This window comes from Onychomys torridus, chromosome 10, assembly GCF_903995425.1.
Source record: "Onychomys torridus chromosome 10, mOncTor1.1, whole genome shotgun sequence".
In the NCBI taxonomy this organism is placed as follows: Eukaryota; Metazoa; Chordata; class Mammalia; order Rodentia; family Cricetidae; genus Onychomys; species Onychomys torridus.
The window spans coordinates 77,174,035-77,193,937 of NC_050452.1; the positions used below are offsets into that span (position 1 = coordinate 77,174,035).

Here is a 19,903-nt window from a genome sequence, read left to right on the forward strand (position 1 = left end):
ATACATGTGCACATACACACACATCTCGAGGCCTTACATCCATGCTCATGCTGGAGCCTACATGATTTCTGCTGAAACCTAAATGCAGTACATGTGTTTTGCTGCTTTCTATGTCGGTTGGCATCACACAAAAGACAGTGTGTGTGCTAACCTCTCTAGTCACTCAGATGCTTGGCTTTCTCTCAGGAGAAAGTTCTTTGTAACTATCTCCCTTAATTGTGCCCTTTGTCAAAGCAGGGTGACTGATCATCACCCTACTTAATCACAGGCTCAGGCGGGGTGGGAGGTGGGATTTGTATTCCTGTATGCCAGACTTAGAGGGGTTTTTGTAGGAAACAAGTTTACTTTCGCAGTTACTGTCTTAACCATTCTGTTGCTGTGAAAAGACACCATGACCAAGGCAACTTGTAAAAGAAAGCATTTCATTGAGGGCTTACAGTCTCAGAGGGTGAGCCCATGGCCGGCATGGCAGGGAGCCTCTGAGGCCCATCCTCAAACCACCACACTGACCATTCTTTCTTGACCACTGCTCCATCCCTCTGGTGAGGGATAGCTACCGTGTGAGGCAAGCGGTCTCACGGGTTCAGAAAAACCGATTTAGAGGCAACCAGTGGAACCATCCACCTGGCCCTCAGAGCGCCCTTCATGAAGTGACATGGTCGCTGCCTCCAGTGTGACTCTTAAGTGGTGTTGTTTCCACATCATTTTATTACAGTTCTGGAGGATGGAATTTCTACAAGTTCCTGAAACCCCCGCTCCTGAGCCTGTGGAAGACCTGGAAATGCAAGAAGGCTGTCCTGAAGCGCAGATAGGTACTTACCACTCTAATTGTTTAGGTCACGGGGGAAAGCTCACACCAGTAGCTTCAGGCGACAAGGCTGGGTGCTGTACACAGCACTGCATCTCTGCTATCGTTTCTGTGGTCCTGTGGCCGGGTGCGCTGTAGTTCACCGGTGCCCCCGAGTGACGCAGTCTTAGTTGACATCTACATGGCAGGCTAGATATGGGAGTGGTTTTCCTGAAGTGCCAAGTCTCGGTTCTGGGGGCATGGTGTTTGGTAAGTCAGACAGCCCCCTCACCTCAGTTCTACAGCTGCTGTGCCCAGCAACAGGTGGGTACCAGGCTCTTAAATGGTTAATAAGCCAAACATCAGTCCTCAGGCTGCCCACTCCTGCTCATGTGGGCATTAATTCCAGCTGAAAACTGCTACCTGTTATTTCTGAAGTTTCCCAGTGAAACAGCAGGTGACTTCTCTACTGAGTGGCTGGGGACAGTGCCGTGAAGCCAGCGGCCTCCTGCCCCATGCTGCTGTCTCCACCGAGGCTTGCCTTCCTGGTCTGGCACTAATGACTTACTGGAAAGAATCAGTTCCAGTTGGATGACCTCATGTCACCTCTGGTCGTTAGTCTCCGCACACTGAGAATTGAAAGACTTTGGTGATAGTGTGCCTTTTCCTGGAGAGGCCTCTTCTATCAGAATAGCACGGTGTCCTCTTTCTGTGCCAGAAAAAAATCCCATGGGCAGGACATTCTGGTGCTTGCATTATATTGATAGCAGGAATTCCTCCGGGCTAACATGTGGGGAAAACATAAAATTCGGGACATTTTGATTCAGTAACTACTTGGGGTTGCTCTTTTATCTAAGGCATTGGATTGCAGGGTCCAGGGAGAAGTGAGTCACTTTTCTTTAGTGAATTAATAGTGAACAATGAGATGGAAGAAGGGTCATCCATGGGGTGTCATCGCCCTTGTCTGTTGTACTGTGGCAGTTTTGCAGAAAGGAAAACAGTCCACAGGGAAGGACCGACTGCGCAGAGTCCCAGGGATGGGACTCAAGGAAGGCAACCTAGGGGCTCCCGGGAGGTCAGAGCCGTCCCCTCAGCAGCTTAGGGTATGACCTAAGTCTGAGCTGTGTCAGTAACATTTGTGTTGCTGTGTGTAGCCAGCTGCCACATAAGTGATTGTTATCAACTTCTGTGTGTTTGTGCACACGTTGTCCTATTTCTCTCTCTCTCTGAGAGGTGTTACCGAAGGAAGTAGATAATTAGTGTTAGGACGCCAGGTTACCGATGGCTGCGGCCAAGGCCCTGTGCTCTGTCCTTCCTCGACTGCCTGTAAACAGTACAGGGCTGGTAGTTTAGAGAACATCGAACCAAGAGGCATGGCAGGAAAGAGTTTGGGAGAGGGAGGAGATTCTTTGAGTAGAAGGAGTTGGGGAAGATTTTAGACACAGAAGCTGTGAAGTTTCATCCCCAAGTCAGGTAGCACCAGTCCACACAGACGTTGGGAAGACAAGTAGAGAAATGGCCGTATGCAAGTCTACGTGAGGAGGAGCAGGTTGTCGGGAGATCCAGAGGAGCCCCATTGTGTCCGGGAGTGTGTGGTCTGGGATTTACTATTAAGGATAAAATGCCAAGCTACAGACGTTCTCAGACATGGTCTAGCAAATGGAACTCTGACAGATCCTCACTTTCTTACTGTGTGTAACCTTACTAGAAATACTTGGCTCAAAGTGCTCTGTCAGCTTTGATTGTGCCTTCCACCTAACAGAAGGAAAAAGAGCAAGGACCAAAGTAAATGTAACTGATGCGTCTGCCGTCTGTCGTTCCCCTCATGCTTTCCCAGGGCAGCAAGCCCAGGATGAAGACAGCACGGATTCCGAAACAGAGGAGCCAAGCATCAGCCAGGACCCAAAGGAAACGCCCAGCCAGCCCAGCAGCACCAGCCACAGGCCCCGGGCTGCCTCCTGCAGAGCCACGGCCACGTGGTGTACGGATAGCAGCTCGGATGACTCCAGGCGCTGGTCCGACCAGCTCAGTCTTGATGAGAAAGATGGCTTCATATTTGTGAACTATTCTGAGGGCCAGACCCGAGCACATCTGCAGGGCCCCCTCACCCACTCCCACCCCAACCCCGTCGAAGCACGGAATTACAGCAGATTGAAACCTGGTAACTTGAGATCTGGTGTCTTTTGCCCTGCCTGTGAGTGGTGTGATAGGTTGTGTGTTTGAGCTCTGGGGTCCAGCTCCCTTGGGGCCCTATCCTTGATCAACTCTGTGGCCTGGGCTACAGAGAAAGGCCTCAGACAGTTCCCCTATAGATCAAGCTAGGCATGTGTTAAACAAGAAACCACAGTCCAAAAACTGCCTTGATTGATGTAGCTCCCTGGGTTCAGCTGGTCTCTGTCTTCCACTCCTCCGTTCCAGGGTACCGGTGGGAGCGGCAGCTGGTGTTCAGAAGCAAGCTGACTATGCACACGGCCTTCGATCGAAAGGACAATGCACACCCAGCTGAGGTCACCGCCTTGGGTGTCTCCAAGTAAGGGCCAGGCTTTTCAGAGCCCATCTCTCTTCCTGGATCATTTGCATAGCTAGGGACCCGTATTTCAGCCCCATCCTTGAGGCCTGTATCATCCTGTGTGGCTGCTCTGATTCTTCTGGTCTGAAACTTGCCACTGTGTGGATTGTAATTCTCAACAAATAAACCAAATGCCATCTGGGTTTTTTAAAGACACGGCCAGGTTTACGCCAAGGAAAAGTGAAATGGAAAAAATCCAGGCTGGGTTTGATTTTGTGTCTGTTTTAACTAACTCCCTCTGAGGGAATCGGGGCTTCCTCTGCACACCCTGAGCCCTGGACCATGTTTTCCTTCTCATGTTTTCCACAGGGATCACAGCAGAATCCTGGTGGGCGACAGTCGGGGCCGAGTGTTCAGCTGGTCTGTGAGTGACCAGCCCGGCCGCTCCGCTGCTGACCACTGGGTGAAGGACGAGGGTGTCGACAGCTGCTCAGGCTGCCCCGTGCGCTTCTCCCTCACAGAGCGACGGCACCATTGCAGGAACTGTGGGCAGCTCTTCTGTCAGAAGTGAGTGTCCCCAGTTTGCAGATTCTGGGTGAGGCTGTTTGCTGGGCCTGGGGCGAGCTCCGATTTGCTTCGGTGTGCCCACTATAGGACGCTGGATTAGTGTGACCGATTTCAGCTCTGTTCTCCTCTTTTTCTGTAGTTAAGAGCTGACATAGCAAGTACAGAAATCATCAAAAATCCCCGTCACCCTGACTTGAAATGCACATACTCATCTCGCCATGATCGTTGTGTAGGCACACGGGGTTGTGTGCACATCCACACTGTACATAGGCCTTCAGTCCAGCCCACTCCCGCTCATCACACTGCTCCCCATGAGTCCTTATTCCCCCTCGGCACTTGTCTACACAGGATTGTTTTTTCAGCTTCACACGCTGCCCTGTTTGCACATTCCTGTCAAGCTGTACCCAGTTTTCTAACCCATTCACAGATAACCATTATTCTAGTATATTCGCTTTAACAGTGTGCCGGGGATTTTACTTCAGGACTTTGTAGGAACATGTTCCTTATCCTTGCCTCCCAAGGAGTCTTGGCGTTTCCTTTCCATTTTGCAAACACTATAAATAATGCTACAGAATGTTCCCTTCTAAGTGCCGATCTTCTCCCCGGGAGACAGACTGGATCAACTCTGGACTCCATGTGTCGTGCACATATTTCCTGCAAGTCTCTGGCTTCTATTTTAACTTTGCATTTGTACTGTCTGGTGCACAGGCCTCAATTTTGGTTGCATTTATTATATGCGCCATTTGTGCATGTATGTTAGGATTTGGGTGTCCTAAGTTTGATCAGACAGGAAACTAGTGTCTTTTAAAGTTTCCAAGTTTTACTTTTTACATTTAATCTTTGATCCCTTTGGAGTATAATTTGCCTATGGTAAGGTAGGATGAATGTGCTCACACAAGCAGGCCTCCATTGCCCTGCACACACGGCAGATCCCTACACATGCCACCCACATTGCCTCACTGTAAACACTTCCACAGAAAACACCTACGTAATCATTTTCTAAGGCAAGTTCTGAGGTTCCATAGGCAACATATGGTTCCAGGTGAGAAGGCAGACTCTGATTAAATGCTCTCCTACAAGTTACTGAAGCCCTCTGAGCTTGTGGGTGAAAAATGGACAGACAGCCTGCTTTTAGAGCTGTTGAGAGTACAGTTGATAGCAAGTTCAGAGACAGGACAGCTGGGGTTTTAAGGTAGTCTAATTACTGTTGTTTTCCTTAAACCCCTGTTCTTAGAAATAGATTGAAGGTGAATTAGCAGGAATGTCACTGCCAGAATTTCTGACTGGAACTTGTATGAGGTGGGGCAGAGGATCCTGCCATGTAGCACTGTGCTTTGATCTTGTAATTACAGGTGGAGCACCGCACTGCCGCATACCTCTTCTTTGTAGTGTTTTCAAAATCTTAAGTGTAGGTAATTTGCTAAATTATCCATGGCTTTCCTATGTGTGGTGAAGGCTATTGAGAGCATTGACTGAATGGTAGCTGCTGGTGCTAAGTGAGGCCCCGGAGGAAGCTGGGTAGGAAGGGACAGCCTGGCCACAGCCTTCCTGCCCTCTGCTCCTGACTGTGTCAGTCCGGGGACCCTGGTAAGCACTTGGTTTGTTTTCTGACAACCGCGTAAACAATATGAATCTGCATCTCTGTTTCTGTGAGCGTCCAAGCTCAAAGTGACGTTTACTGCCTTTTCCGGCATCATTTCCTACTTTACTGTATGAAAAGGAACCCTCAGTACTTTTGAAAGACCATGGAGATATGCTAAGTAGCCTGTGGACACACTCCAAAAGAAAATGCTTTTAAGAAATGGAGGAGGAGGAGGAGGAGGAGAAGAAGGGAGGAGGAAAAGAAAAATGGTCAAGGAGATAAGCAGAATGTTGAAGGACAAAACTTGTGCAAAGCGCCCTTTTAGACAGGCAGTGGTTAAACCGCACACTGCTTTAGCTCCAAAGCATGGGTATAGCTGCATCCCGAATTGAGTGGTTGTGAGTGAATGCTGGAAATCAATGGAAACCTCATAAAACCTTGAGATTTGAGACAAAGGCAACATAGGAGAAAATATCCCAGCATACCTCTCCCCTTGCCCTGCCCTGCTGTGGTGCCAGGGGGAAGAGAAATCTGCCCTTCATCTCTACCAGGTAAAGGAGAATCACAGCAAGGCAGCAGGGCAGACAGGGGAGATCCTGGGAAGCGCCTCAACCCATACAGGCTTGTAGCTTAGCGAGCCTAGAACCCTGAGTTCATCTCCCATTGGAGCCAGGAGCCATCTTGAAAACAGACCCATTATCTGAATTTAGACTGCTCCAACATCAGAATACCATGAGTCTTCCCACCTACAAGATTCCACAAATACTCCACCACATTGGCACCTAGGTAGCTGCCTCAGGAAACAAAGATGGGTCAGCAGAGTAACCCTGACACCCAGTGTTAGGAGTTATTCATTAGAAAGCAGATATCAGCACACAGATTGGAAGAGGCATCATGGATAGTGGAGCCTGTGCTTCAGGGTGTGGCCAGTTGTGACTAGTTTTACACAGGGACCTGGACAGAGAAGGAAGGCTGTTGACACACTGACTCCCACAGAGTTCCCAAGGAAAGAACGCTGTGGTTCCATTGTTCCCACACACAAAGGACCCTCCAGAGGTATCTTAGCAGGGCAACAGCCAGTCCCAGGCGTGGGACACACAGCCTATGGATGCCTGGACCTGGCCAGCGATTTTTGCATTCCATTCTCACCCACTCCTGCAAACATTTCCAAATCATGAAGAGGAAAGCTCCCAGGTCTCCCCAGATGACCCCCATGCACAGGGTGGGGAGGGAGGCTGCAGTCTCGTTCTGTGCAGGCATAACCACAGTAGCAGCAGGGCGGCTGACAGCTCCTGCTGGCTGCACAGCTATGGTGGACCCTTGCTGTTATCATAGAAACACACATTATCTGGTCCTGTCCTGCTGACAAAGGTGGGCGTGAGTGCCGTAAGGGGGTGCTCTTCCTCTAAAACAGCTGGGCCCATACCTTAGTCAGAGGAGAGCCTTCAGGCCCCCCAACTGCACTGGTGCAGCAGGTGACAGATCCTTACAAGTGGCAGCAGCAGCAGTGCCTGAGAAGACCTCCAGCACCTTTCGCAGTCACCGCTAAAGCCTCACTCCGCCATCTTCTCCACACCCGACCACACTGCTGGAGTACACCTAGCACACAAATCCACGAGGCAGGGGTTCCCGCCAGCCTCCATCCAGAAGGCCCTGGCCCAGCATCACTAATGGATGCCAGAGAGGCCACTGGGAGATTGCAGTATAGTGCTTGTCTGGACATAGCTGTAGAATTCTCCTGACCTCAGAAAGTGGGAGAGACATTCACCCCTATCCCAGCTTGCTTTTCCTGTTACTGTGAGAAATACCATGACCAAAGCAATTAGGTCAGAAAGGGTTTGGTTGGCTTACACTTCAAGTTCATTTCTGAAGGAAGTCCAGGCAGGAACTCATAGTAACTGGGGAGAAACCATGGAAGAAGGCTGCATGCAGTTGGCTTCCTCTGGCTCCCGCTCAACCAGTTTCTTATCCAGTCCAGAGCCTCTTGCACAGAGATTGCCCCCGACCACAGTGGGCTTGGCCTTCCTGTCTCAATTAGCAATCAAACAATGCCCCATAGACACGCCCACAAGCCAACTGGATGAAGGTCCCTCCATTGAGACTCACTTTTCCAAGGTGACTTATGTGTCAGGTTGAAGATTAAAACTAACCAGTACACCTCTCTGAGATGTACAGATCTCAGTATAAGAACAATGAAAGTATGAGAAACCAGTGTAATGTGATGCTGCTTCCTCAGTGGCATAGCTCTGAAAGAACCAGCTCCAAATATCCCAAAGCAGATGAAAGCAGTCAGAATGGAAAGCTTACGTCCCTGGAATCAACAACTTGGGAAATGAAGACTGGCTAAGGAGACCCTTCGGATGATGAGTGGTTGCCATGGAAGCTGGAGGACCAGACTTGGGCCCCAGAACCCATATGAGAAGTTGAGCATGGTGCTGCAGGCACTGAGGGACCAGCCAGCCTAGCCTGGTCAGCGGTCTCCAGAAACCTAGTGGATGGCTCCTAGGGATCAATACCTGAGGTTGACCTCTGCCCTGCACACGTAAATGTACACACACGCCTAAAGTAAAAATGATGAAACACTGAAGGATAAAACGGAAGAAGACAATAAAAGGCTGGAAGGCCTCCCGTGCTCACCAACTAGAAGACTGAATATTGTCAAGATGTCCGTGCTACCCAAAGGAAGCTCAGATTCATTGTGGTCCCCTTCAGAATACCAATGGCATTCTTCACAGAACTAGGGAAAACAACCCTAAAATGAATATGGAAACAAAAAGAAATCAGTCATGACAGCTACAGCAGCATGGAGCTCAATAGAAGCAGATTGGTGGGCCGGTTTGCAGACACATAGGTAAGCCCATGCACTGTAGCTGACTGGAGACAGCAGCCTTTTCAACCCTGGGTTTGGAGAAACAGGTAACCACGTACAGGAGATTAATGCTTGACCCTCTCTATTACTTTGTATGGAAGTCAGCTCAAAGGACTCTCAATGTACCGAAAGAGAACACAGGAGAGATACTTTAAGATACTGATTTAGGCTGGGTGGTAGTGTCACACGCCTTTAATCCCAGCAGTAAAGACTCTGCACAGAAAAGCATGTGATGAGCAAATGAAGAGGCCGCCTATAGAATGGGAGAGAGCCTGCTAGCTATTCACACAGGATTCGCATCTAGAACACTTTAAGAAAAACTAGGTGATCTAGATTCAAAACTGATCCAAATAGATACTTCGCAGGTAACCAATAAATATATAAAATAATACTCAGTGTCATTAGGCGTTAGGGAAATAAAATCAGAGTGACAGTGAGATCCCATCTGACCCTCGTCTGAATAGCTGTCACCAACACAACAGTAACAAATGTCCCTGGGGACAGGAGGGCACGAGGCTCTCATGTACTGTTGTGAGATGTAAATCAGTGCAGTGGATGGAAAAGATCAGAACGGCCATGTGGCCCAGCTATCCTTAAGTATACATCCAAAGAAATGGAAGTCGGTCAGCATATGAGAGGACCTGCATAGCCCTGTTCATCATAGCTTTAGTCACAGACGCCACAGGTAGAGTCAGCCCAGCTGTCCAGCAATGAATGAGTGGATTCATAGTTTAAAAATGGCTGCAGATGAGCCACATGAGCTGAGTTCCAATCTAGGGACCCCCATGGTGGAAGATGAGAACGAACTCCCAAAGGTTGTCCTCTGGCTTCCACATGTGCTGCATGCACACACACATGCTAAATAAAATGTAAGAATGGTGTAAACTTCCGGTGTATGTGTACACACACCGTCTTTGTTGTCCTTAAAGGATGACAGAGTGAAACCAAAGAACATTTGTGCTAAATGAAATAGGCAATACAGAGAAAGACAAATATATCACACAGTCAAGGCCATATGCTGAAACTTAAAAAGTAAATAACTAAAAGTTGGCCTGACCTGGAAGCAGTGATGAGTAGATAATAGTTAAGGTGCTGGGGGTGGAGACAGAGACAGAAGGGATGAGTGGATAGATAGTGCCTGCTTGCACGTGTGTAGAAGTATCCCTGAATGCCATTGATAAATATGTAACTAAATTGACAGAAATAAAATGAGCAGTTCCTATGAGGAAAGAAATTCAAAACAAGGAAGCACATGTAAGTGGGCAGTGGAGCGAGATGGGCATGGAGTCTTCCCATCAAAGGGGAAGGCTAGGCTCAATGACGACATGGTTGCACCTGCCACACCCATAGCCGGAAACTGGGAGACAGCCCGGCACATGTGTGAGGTCACGAGAAACTCACAGTGGTCAGTTTTTTACTTACACCATGTGGAGCTCAAGGACGAGGCCTCGATCTCCTGGCTCCCCTCCACTACCCCCCCAGCCATCTCCCTGGCCCAGAGCCGTGGTTCCCAAGCGGTTAAAAGCTACTGGCCTCAGGGTAGATGCAGTTTTGCAGCCCCGCAGCTGTGTGTAAACCCTCACTCCGATGTTTTTCTCATTTTCTCCTGGCGTCTCCGCAGGCTACTCACTGCAGTGTTCTTTGGTCCTGGGCCAGCAACACGAGTATCCAACGAGCATGGCGTTGGGCATGTTCTGGTGGCCTGCTCTCTGACACCTGGCGGCCTGCTTTCCAGTCCAATCTCACATTTCTCGTGTCCTCCCCACTGGTGGCTTGTGGAGAGGATCTGTGACTAACTTCTCTCCCCTTCCTTCAGGTGCAGTCGATTTCAGTCAGAAATCAAACGCTTGAAGATCTCCTCTCCAGTGCGAGTCTGCCAGAACTGTTACTATAGCCTACAGCACGAGAGAGGGGTGGAAGACGGGCCCCGAAACTGCCGGGACTGAGGGGGCTGATGCGACCATGGCCTGGGGAGCTCTTTGGGTCCTGCCATGGCTCTGAGGACATCGAAGCAGTCTCCATTTACCCACCTCTTCAGGCTGAGCGTTTGAAGTGTTGAGTTCAAAGGGATCATGGATCACAGGTTCGAGGCCAGTGACTGGCAGGCACTATGCAGTGAACAGAACACGCAGAAAGCAAGGTGGTTCCCAGAAGTGTTTCGGAACCCGGGTCGCCCATAGTGTAGCTGTCTCCAAGAGCCAACTCCGTGCTCCCAGCTCTCTTTCTTGCATCTCATTTTTATAGAGTTATTCATCCTTATTTGGAAAAAATCAACAAAAACTTTTAAAAATAAGGCTTCTAGAAAACGGTTGTAAATCTGACTTCTTTGCAAGCAGCTGTGTATATTGTAAATAGTATAAAGGCCTTTTTTTTCTAAATAAGGACCTAATTGCCTGTAACATGAGACTTCAAACTAGGCCACTAACTCAATGAACTACTTAAGGTTTGTCTAACATCTCTCAATTATAAATATGGGTTTTTTTTTATCCTCAAAGACATTATCTGTAATATTTTTTTCCTGTTCAAACCAAGCCTGTGTGCCTGATACCATTTCTTTCAAGTTGCCCACAGTATCTCCATTTAAAATAGGCTAGTAACCAAAATATTGTAGCCCTGCTTTAGGAGCTAGTGTGGGAGAAAAGAAGTGTGGTCATGAGGTAACCTGCAAATACCTGAGCATCATGTTCTGGCTGCATACCGCCACAGTGTTGTTCTTATGTGACAGGCCCCTTAAACTGACCTGTGGGCTGCGTGGTCCCAGCACACCTCAGCATCGCCTAACGGGGATCAGGTGACCAATGTCAGGCAGAGCACAGCCCTGCCTCAACTAATGGTAATATATTTGCATGTAACCCCAAATTAGCTTCTCTGCATAGAACATAACAAGTGTGTGTCTTTGGAGACACTGTGTTCTACTACATCTTATTTTCAAAAAAGAGTTTAAAAAAAGTGTACAGAATTAACATTTAAACCTTGTAAAACTGGATCATGTCAGAACTGCTTAAAATGAACCTTTACCATTTAAGGCCATCTACCTGAAAACAGTGAGATTTATACTGTATCGATGTCTATTTTTTTGGTTTTGCTATGAATATAATTACAGTATTTTAATATTTAGTTATTTAATTTGTTCTACTAGTTGGATACAGAACACACAAATCCAGGAGGGTTAAAGCTGGTGGGAGCTAAGAGATAAGTTTATAGAGAAACGGCTTTGGTGGTGGGATTTTTTTAAAATGTGTGTTATGTACATAAATATAAATATATATATATATGAAATCAAATAAAACAATTAATCTAGATTTTAACATTTTCAGATACTTAGTGCTAATAATATGAACAACTCTAAAAGCCCTGCAATTTGAACAACGTAGAATCACTAATGGCCCAAGAAGGACAGGCCTCGGCATCCTCCCGGAGGGAGGCATCATTCAGAGGACAGTGGCTTTGGCTTCCCTAACTCTCCATCTTTAGCCCTGGTGACAGGCACACTTATGCACTAAAATGCACATATATGCACATGTGTCCAGAAATAGGCATTTGGTACAACAGTGACCTTGTACCCGATGGGCTGAAAGCAGCTTTAGAACAAGTTTGTTCTTCCTGATCAGCAGGTCTCCAGGAGAAACCGTGACGGCTGCTTTAGTGCCTTATGTTTCCTAAATTTAAACCTTCCTTTCGAGGTTTCAGCCTGCTGTCTATGATACATAGCAAAACCGACTCCAGCACTTCCATTTCTAAGCGCTCAACCAGACACGTGAAGGAGGGTTGTTGGCATTAACTCTTCACTTGAAGAAAAGTTGCTTTTGCTTTTTCCTTTCTGTGTCTCACGTACCGCCATCCCCCCCATCAAGTCCTTAGAAGGACGCCGGTGTTCCCCAGTTGCAGAAGCTGCTGCTGCTGCTGCTGCTGCTGCTGCTGCTGCTGCTGCTGCTGCATGCTGGTGGGCTGGCTGCCTGCCTCTCCACTGCTTTGTAGCAGTGTTACTCTACACTTTGTAAAAGAAGCGGCCTCCTTTGGCCCATGACCCACGTTTACCCATACCCAGTGGCAGGGGTGTTTCCAGGACTTGAATATAGGAATGTGTATGAAGCCACCTGAAGCTTGTTTCTCTGTCTAGCCCACAGTTGTATGGGATGAACGCTCTTAAACTTTCAAACACAACTTCCGTAACTAGTAGGTGGAAACCTAACCCCTCACAATAGTATTTCCTCTGGCAGCTGGTGCTGTGGGCAACTTTTTTGTTCCATCAGCTTTGGTTTTTGTTTTCTTTTCACTTCTGCAGAAATCACAGTCACTCACACAGGGCAGCGCACGCACTCATGTCCACTGGCTCATTGCTTCTCTGGTAATTCTTCTGTGTTCTGTGCCAATCTGCTTAGCAACATTATGTGTGTCCACTTTCCTGTGGTCTGTATTCTTCTTCCGAGTACCTCACGGGGCTCCAGCCTGATCTCTGTTGATCCTTCTACCCATCCATCCATCCATCCCTATGCATCCATGTACTCTGGCACATCCGTGTGTAGTGTGCAAGTGTAGCGTCATGTTTTTGAAGACGAAGTAGCTGCCCGTAGCAGCCAGCCCTCTGGAGAATAGCAAAACACTCTAGATAAGTTATTTTGCACTTTCTTATGTATAAAGGTGGTAGAAACTTATTTTTGCTTTGTATCATTTAAATACATTTTGTTTTGGTAAACGAACTGTGTATAAACTATTTATGCTGTTAAAAATGTTTTTAGAAAGTATTTTTAATTTCAGCAAGTTTGGTTACTTGTTGCATGACCATTATTAACAGAGCTGACTTTCTGTGTCAGTGCAATGTATATTTTTGTCCTGTTGTTAACTTGTGAGCCCTAGTACTGGCCAACCATTTGTACAGCGACAGAAGTAAATTGAAGATACTGGCTACGACTGGATTGATTGTGGACTTTTGTACTATATTGCAGAATCCAATATCTGTTTCTCTGGTGGTTATGTAAAAGGCCTGAAGAACTCCTATCTAGTGTGCAATCTGTGATTCTGAGTGTTCACTGTATCTCTGTCTGATGCAAAAAGGTAGACAATTACAGTCCATGATTAAATGCAATAGTCCAGGTACTTAAGTATTTTTTTCATTTCAAATAAATACCTACTATTTACCACAAAAAAAAAATAATAAGTTGTTTTAAATTAAGTTCTTCGGAGAAGTAAAACCAAAGTGATTCTAACTCTCCTCCATCTTTACGTAATTTTTCCTGGTTGTGCATGTTTCTTTCCTCTCTGCGTAAATTGCAGAGATGAGCCGTTAGGGTCACATTGAAGTTCCGGTTTGATCCATCCTTATGAACCAGGCTTTCTGCATCCTAAATTTGCGGCCATGCTGGTGACTGTGGGGGTGGCAGAAAAGGGAGGCCGGTGGCTTCTGGGGGACATGCTTTCAAATTTGAATTGGCCTATCAAAAAAGACCTTTTTGCATGATTTTGGTTTTTTGTTTTTTTTTTCCAAGCATTGTTTTCTATTCGTCATTGTAAAAAGCAACTGTGTTTGCGCGTGTGTGCATGTGTCAGTGCGTGTGTGCTTGTGTGTGTCTCCCCGTGTCCCACCCCACCCATCTTCTGAAGTCCTGCAGCCACTGAGCAGCTGTGCCTTTCAGTCACCTCCCAGACTTGAGATTCACAGCCCGTTACTGGTTTTATCATTATCCTCATCATTAGCCATTTAGTTTTAAGGTAGCATCATTCCCAGGAAAGAAACAAATAGAGAACACTCTTTAGGTTTATTTAGACTGTCTCGATTTTTTTTCCTTTTGTCTAATGCCCTCCACACACAGAGCATGGGAGAATAATACACAGCTTTTTAGTCTTAGATTTAACCCTCGAGTAGCTTTTTCTCACATGGTTAATACACATCAATACTGAAAGTCTTGTAAAAGCCAAGATATAAAAATATATTTAGTAACATTTAAAAATACAGGGCCTTGCTATGTAGCCCTGGCTGATCTGGAACTCACAGAGATCCAACTGCTTGCCTCCAAAGTGCTATGAATAAAGGCCTATGCCACCCGCCCTGGCATAGTAACTCCTTTTAAAGTAACAATGATGAAACCATGCTAACAAATTACATGTGTCTATAAATAACTTCCGTTAAGAAAGAAGGGGAGGGAGGGGAAAACCCACAAGTGCAGCGACTGAGCCGTCCTGGCTCTAGAGAAGCAGAGACAAGAGGGTACCCCAGGGTCTGTCTAACTCTAGCCAAATCAGCTTCAAGAAAAGTAAGCTGAGGAGCAACTGAGAAGACCCTGAGGTCTCCTGACCTCCACTCACAACCCCACACCAACAGCAACAGAATGGAGTTGTCTTCATGATAGTGTGTTGCGTGTTCATGGAGGTCAGAGGAGAACTCAGTTCTCTCCCACCAGGTGGGTCCCAGGCACTGAGCTCAGGGTGTCTGGCTTGGTGCCATGTCCCTTCTCCCCACTGAGGTGTTTCGCTGTCCCAGAATTGTGTTATAGTTGTACAAAGCACTTTCGTGTCCAGCTTCCTAAGGGGCAGGTGGGCTCTTGGGTCTGCTTCCCAATGCCAGCTCTTCGTTTACGCTTCTTCACTGAACAAGTGAAAACCCGGCTAACAAATGTTCTAGTAACTCCCCCAGAGAAGTGCTTCTTTCTTTGGAGGTTTTTGTTTGTGGGGGTTTTGTTTAGGGTGTGTGTATGTTGTGTGTACATATGGGTGTGCACATGCAGAGGCCAGAGATCAACATCAGAACGGAGCCCATAATGGAAGACCCCTATCTTTGCACTTTATTAAAACCATTATCTTAGATTTATTGCCTGTGTGCGTGTACACACACACACACACATGCACATGCATGCACTCAAGCACCCTCGAGTGCATGTATGTCATGACTCATATGTGGAAGTAGAGGACAACCTGGAGGGTCTGTTCTGTTCAGGTTTTCAGGCTGGGCATCAGCCACCATTAGCTACTGAACCACCACCACCAACAACACACACACACACACACACACACACACACTCCATTTTATCCTTTGAGACAGGCTCTCACTGTACCTAGCCAACAAGCTATGCTGTCACTACCTCTCAAGAGCTGCAGTCATGGGCAACCATGCCTGACATTTACATGGGTGCTTCTGAAGATCCCAATTCAGGGCTCATGGTTCATGGCAGACGGAGCCATCTCCCAGCCCCTGCTTTTTTGTTTTATAGAGGGTCTTGCTATGTGGTACAATCTGACCTCAGACTCACAGCAACCCTTCTGTCCTCAGCCTCCCCAAGTACTATGATCACAAGTGTGTGTCACCACACTGGGGTACAATCTGACCTCAGACTCACAGCAACCCTTCTGTCCTCAGCCTCCCCAAGTACTATGATCACAAGTGTGTGTCACCACACTGGGCTCTAAGTTTCTTGAAGACTGAGTTTTATCAAGAATCCATATCTGTAACAACAAACATGTCATAGCATCTGTCTGTCTTGTGTCCCTTTCCATAACCATAAAGCTCATGATGTGCTACAAAAATGCTAGTGGCCTGTGTCGCAGGGAGCTATGTGCTGCTGCTGCAGAATCTGAAGATCTTCCAGGTGCTCATATATTGCATTATGTGATGTCCCCAAAGGTACATTATCATATATGGAACCAAAATATTACCAGCACCATAGGAAATTCTGAGTTCTGTGGCAGTAGATACTACTTTTCCCAAGATTCTAATTTCCTTCCAACCTAAACTTTAGCAATTAGCAATCAACACTGTCTACTGTTCTCTTTGAAGTGGCAGGCTCTTCTCTGATCATGGCTGCCACAGAGCCAGAGTCTATTGCTTGTTCTGTGAGTAAAAACAGTGTTCTGAAAGAAAAGGGGCCAGTCACTTCACAGCTCAACCCCAAGAGCTTCTCCAGAGCATCTGGGGTGTCACTGTGACTCTTGAAAGATCAAAACTGAACCAAAGTCCTCATCTTTACTCTTTCACCAAGGCCGTTCTTGTTTTGTTTTTTGAGACAAGGTCTCTCTATATTTCCATGGCTGTCCTGGAACTCATTCTGTAGACCAGGCTGGCCTCGAACTCACAGAGATGCCTGACTCTGCCTCCTGAGTGCTGCAATTAAAGATGTGTGCCGCCACCACCGCCCATTCCAATGTCATTCTTACGCAAAGCTGGCACTTGTGTTTTGTTGCCAGAGCTTGGTGGTGAAGACATGCTCACTAATGGTTCATGCCACCACTATTCTAGTTTTCTCCAGCACTTCTGTACTGCGGGGCAAATATCAGTGCAATGATAAGAGTGAATCCGATTTCAGTATTAGGAGAGCAGACCTCATGCTAACCCACCAAAAAGGTTTCGGGACTTGAGCTATGAAGACCTGAGAACCACTAATCCAAGGCAAAGATGGAGGAAGTGCTGTCGGCACTGTGGCATGCATGCAGGCATGCAATCTTGTTTGCTTGCTAATTAGATGATAGCACATTCTCAGGGCTCCCACCTGCCAAATGTAAAACCAGACCACATCACATTGGGCTGGGCATTGGCAGCTACAACCAGTTATTAGAATTCCCTTCTACAACTTGCAGCAATATGAATAGCACACTTTGGAAGTATTGGGTTATCTAATGAGGACTTTAAAAAATCTCATTATCCTAGACAAGACCAAAATTTTGATCATATAAAACGGTTAGTGCTACCATTTTAATACTGCATACAGCTCTCATGTGTTTAATATACTGATCAGGTCAAGAGCTGTTTCTGTTCTACCACTTGAGTGAATGATTTCTCTGTATCTGAGTTTCTTATATGAAAATTTATTAATGTGGAGTGTCTTTCTGTATGCTGTGAATATGTGTTGCTCTAATTGGTTAATAAATAAAATGCTGATTGGCCAGTAGCCAGGCAGGGAGTATAGGCAGGGTAAGCAGACTAGGAGAAAGCTGGGAAGAGGAAGGGCAGAGTCAGGAGATGCCAGCTCTGCCAGGAGAAGCAAGATGTGAAAATAACGGTAAGCTACAGCCACATGGCAACTTACAGACTAATAGAAATGGGCTATAAGTTATAAGAGCTAGCTAGCAAGAAGCCTGAGTCATTAGACCATCCAGTTGGTAATCGATATAAGCCTCTGTATGTTTACTTGGGTCTGAGCAGCTGTAGGACAGGACACAGGAAAACTTCCAACTACAAGACATCTTCTCCTCAAAGAAGTGTCCTAAAGTTTGGGTGTTTGGTAGCTAAAGAGCAAAAGTAGTATGTATGTCCTCAACACATTAGCATTAATTTGGAAATTATCTTTAGAGTTTCTACTGCTGTGAAGAGACACCATGACCATGGCAACTCTTATAAAGGAAAACATTTAATTGAGGTGGTGGCTTACAGTTTCAGATGTCTATTGCATTATCATCATGGTGGGACATGGCTGCATGCAGGTAGATGGTACTGGAGAAGTAACTGAGAGTCCTACATCTTTCAGGCAACAGGAAGTGGTCTGAGACAATGGGTTGTAGCTTGACCATATATGAGACCTCAAAGCCTGTGTCCACAGTGACACACTTCCTTAACAAGACCACACCTACTCCAACAAGGCTACACCTCCTAATAGTGCCACTCCCATTGGGGGCCATTTTCTTTCAAACCACCACAGACATTAACAAAAAATGGTGTACTGAAATATGAAACCCAAAGGCAAATCAATAGAGAATTGATCGCCCATCTGATCTATTGGGTGGAGTAGAAAGAGCTCCTGGCAGTCAAAGCCCACAGCCTTCCTTGCTTGGGAGGAATCTGTGTTCCCAAAGTGTGATTCCTCCCTCCCTCTTCCATCCACAGTGTCTACTCATGGCTCTCACTTTTCCCAATGTCCTTTTTGATGACTGCTGTGAAAGTCTACTTACAATGATTGCCATATCATCTGTGCAGAATCACCTCTGGCCCTATCAGGAAGATAAAACACCAGCACTTCAACCCTGACAGGCTTCCTGCTAGGAGGCAAAGTGAAACTGCAGGCTTCATCCCAGGGAAGAAAGAGGACAGAGTTGTTCCAATAAGAACAATTTGTGTGTGGCCTTACCTTGAATACTACTCCCAACTTCCAACAGACAATGGGGCTTGAGGAAGCTGCTTCTAGCTAGGAACATAGTGAAGTGATGGAGCACGTGCTTAGGCGCCATCTCCAACCTCCACCCCAGTATCAAAATGTAATAGTCACCACCCATTTCTGCTTTCTTACTTGCTTGTCTTTATTCATAGTGATTTTCATCTTCCTCTGTCTGTCCATGTCTGGCTCTTCGACTCACTTTCCACTTGCGGAGCAGGCTGTTTGGGGAACAGCATGAGTCTCAGAACTGGGTGCTGTGGGTGGTGTCTGCTTGCTTCCCAGTAGCTCCTCCACAGAGCAGCAGCAAAGCCATATCATCACTATGCCGATTAAAATCCTGCCTGGCTTCTGTATCCCCACCTCTCCATTCCACAGCTGTACTGGGTTCCTAGCATGCTTTCTGCCTGCCTCAAGACAGCTGTGCTTCCTCCTCTGCTTCAGGTCTTGGATGACCCTTAGAGGGGCATTAGTGAAGCTCTAGGGCAGTTCCAGCACTCCTGACTGCAGTGGGTGTCCTATGGTCCCAGCAGTTACCATATCCCCACGCACCTTCCCACTGCCCCACTCTGTAGTAGTTCACCGTGATCTCCCCCTGGTCAGCTGTGGAAAGGTCTAGAACTTCATCCTGTCCAGCACCGTGCAGAACTTCTACAAGCATGTCTGGCAGGGTAGCTGCTAAAGTAGCTTTGCTTTCAGCTTGAATGCAGTTTTCATGGAAATCTTAGAGCATGGGTGCTGGATTTGAGCCTTCCTATATCTAGATCCCATGCCTGAAAACCCGTGTTTGAATCTCTCACAGACAACTGATTCTAAACCTTCAAAGTCCTTCAGTCCTGGAGAGGTCTGTGAGCAGCATTCTCTCAGGGAGAAGCATCTTTGCCCAAAGCCAGAAAAGAAAGCTTCCCCACCTTTACTAACCCTGCTCAAATGGGAGAGTGAAATATTTGGGGCAGCCCTGCCTCCACCCTGCCCAGCAGTCAGCCCACATTGCCTGCACCTGTTGCAGGTCAGTAATGGGGTCAGCTATCAGCCCTCCAAACCTCAGTCCTGGGTGCCCCCACCCTTTTTGCCTGTTTACACACCCCATAATACAGGTACCACAATAAATGAGATGAATGACTTTGAGATATCCTTACCATAAGCAGGCATGGTGGCTCCCACAGTTTCCTAGCACCCAGGAAGCTGAAGCTGGTCTATGATGAGTTTGAGGTTAGCCTGGACTACAGACTAACTAACCAGACAACCAGGACTATAGACTGAGGGTCTCGAGGACACAAAAGTTAGCATCTGTGTCTGTGTTCCTACAGCTATATAATATACATTTGTGATTGGTCATCCACATTGCAGCATACATCAGTTCATTCCTCACTAGCAAGTAGAGGTCCACTGTGTAACTGATACACCATATCTGATTTATCCATCAACCAGCAATGTACCAATGTTTCTACTGTTCGCTCCTGTGAATAACAGTCATGAAGATTAGTATACAACTTTTAGTGTACGTCTTCAATTT

General features: G+C 46.8%; 1 protein-coding gene across 6 annotated transcripts in view; it reads left to right on the forward strand.

The window, feature by feature from the left end:
- Positions 1 to 13,416, forward strand: part of Wdfy3 (WD repeat and FYVE domain containing 3) — a 248,435-nt gene extending 235,019 nt beyond the window's left edge. For all 6 annotated transcript variants that reach the window (XM_036200777.1, XM_036200773.1, XM_036200776.1 and 3 more), the window contains 5 exons: positions 716 to 812; positions 2,625 to 2,948; positions 3,206 to 3,317; positions 3,666 to 3,863; positions 10,131 to 13,416. In XM_036200777.1, coding sequence (XP_036056670.1) covers positions 716 to 812; positions 2,625 to 2,948; positions 3,206 to 3,317; positions 3,666 to 3,863; positions 10,131 to 10,260 — 861 coding nt within the window. In that variant the 3' untranslated portion in view covers positions 10,261 to 13,416. The remainder of the gene's footprint in view (positions 1 to 715; positions 813 to 2,624; positions 2,949 to 3,205; positions 3,318 to 3,665; positions 3,864 to 10,130) is intronic.
- Positions 13,417 to 19,903: the final 6,487 nt, after the last annotated feature.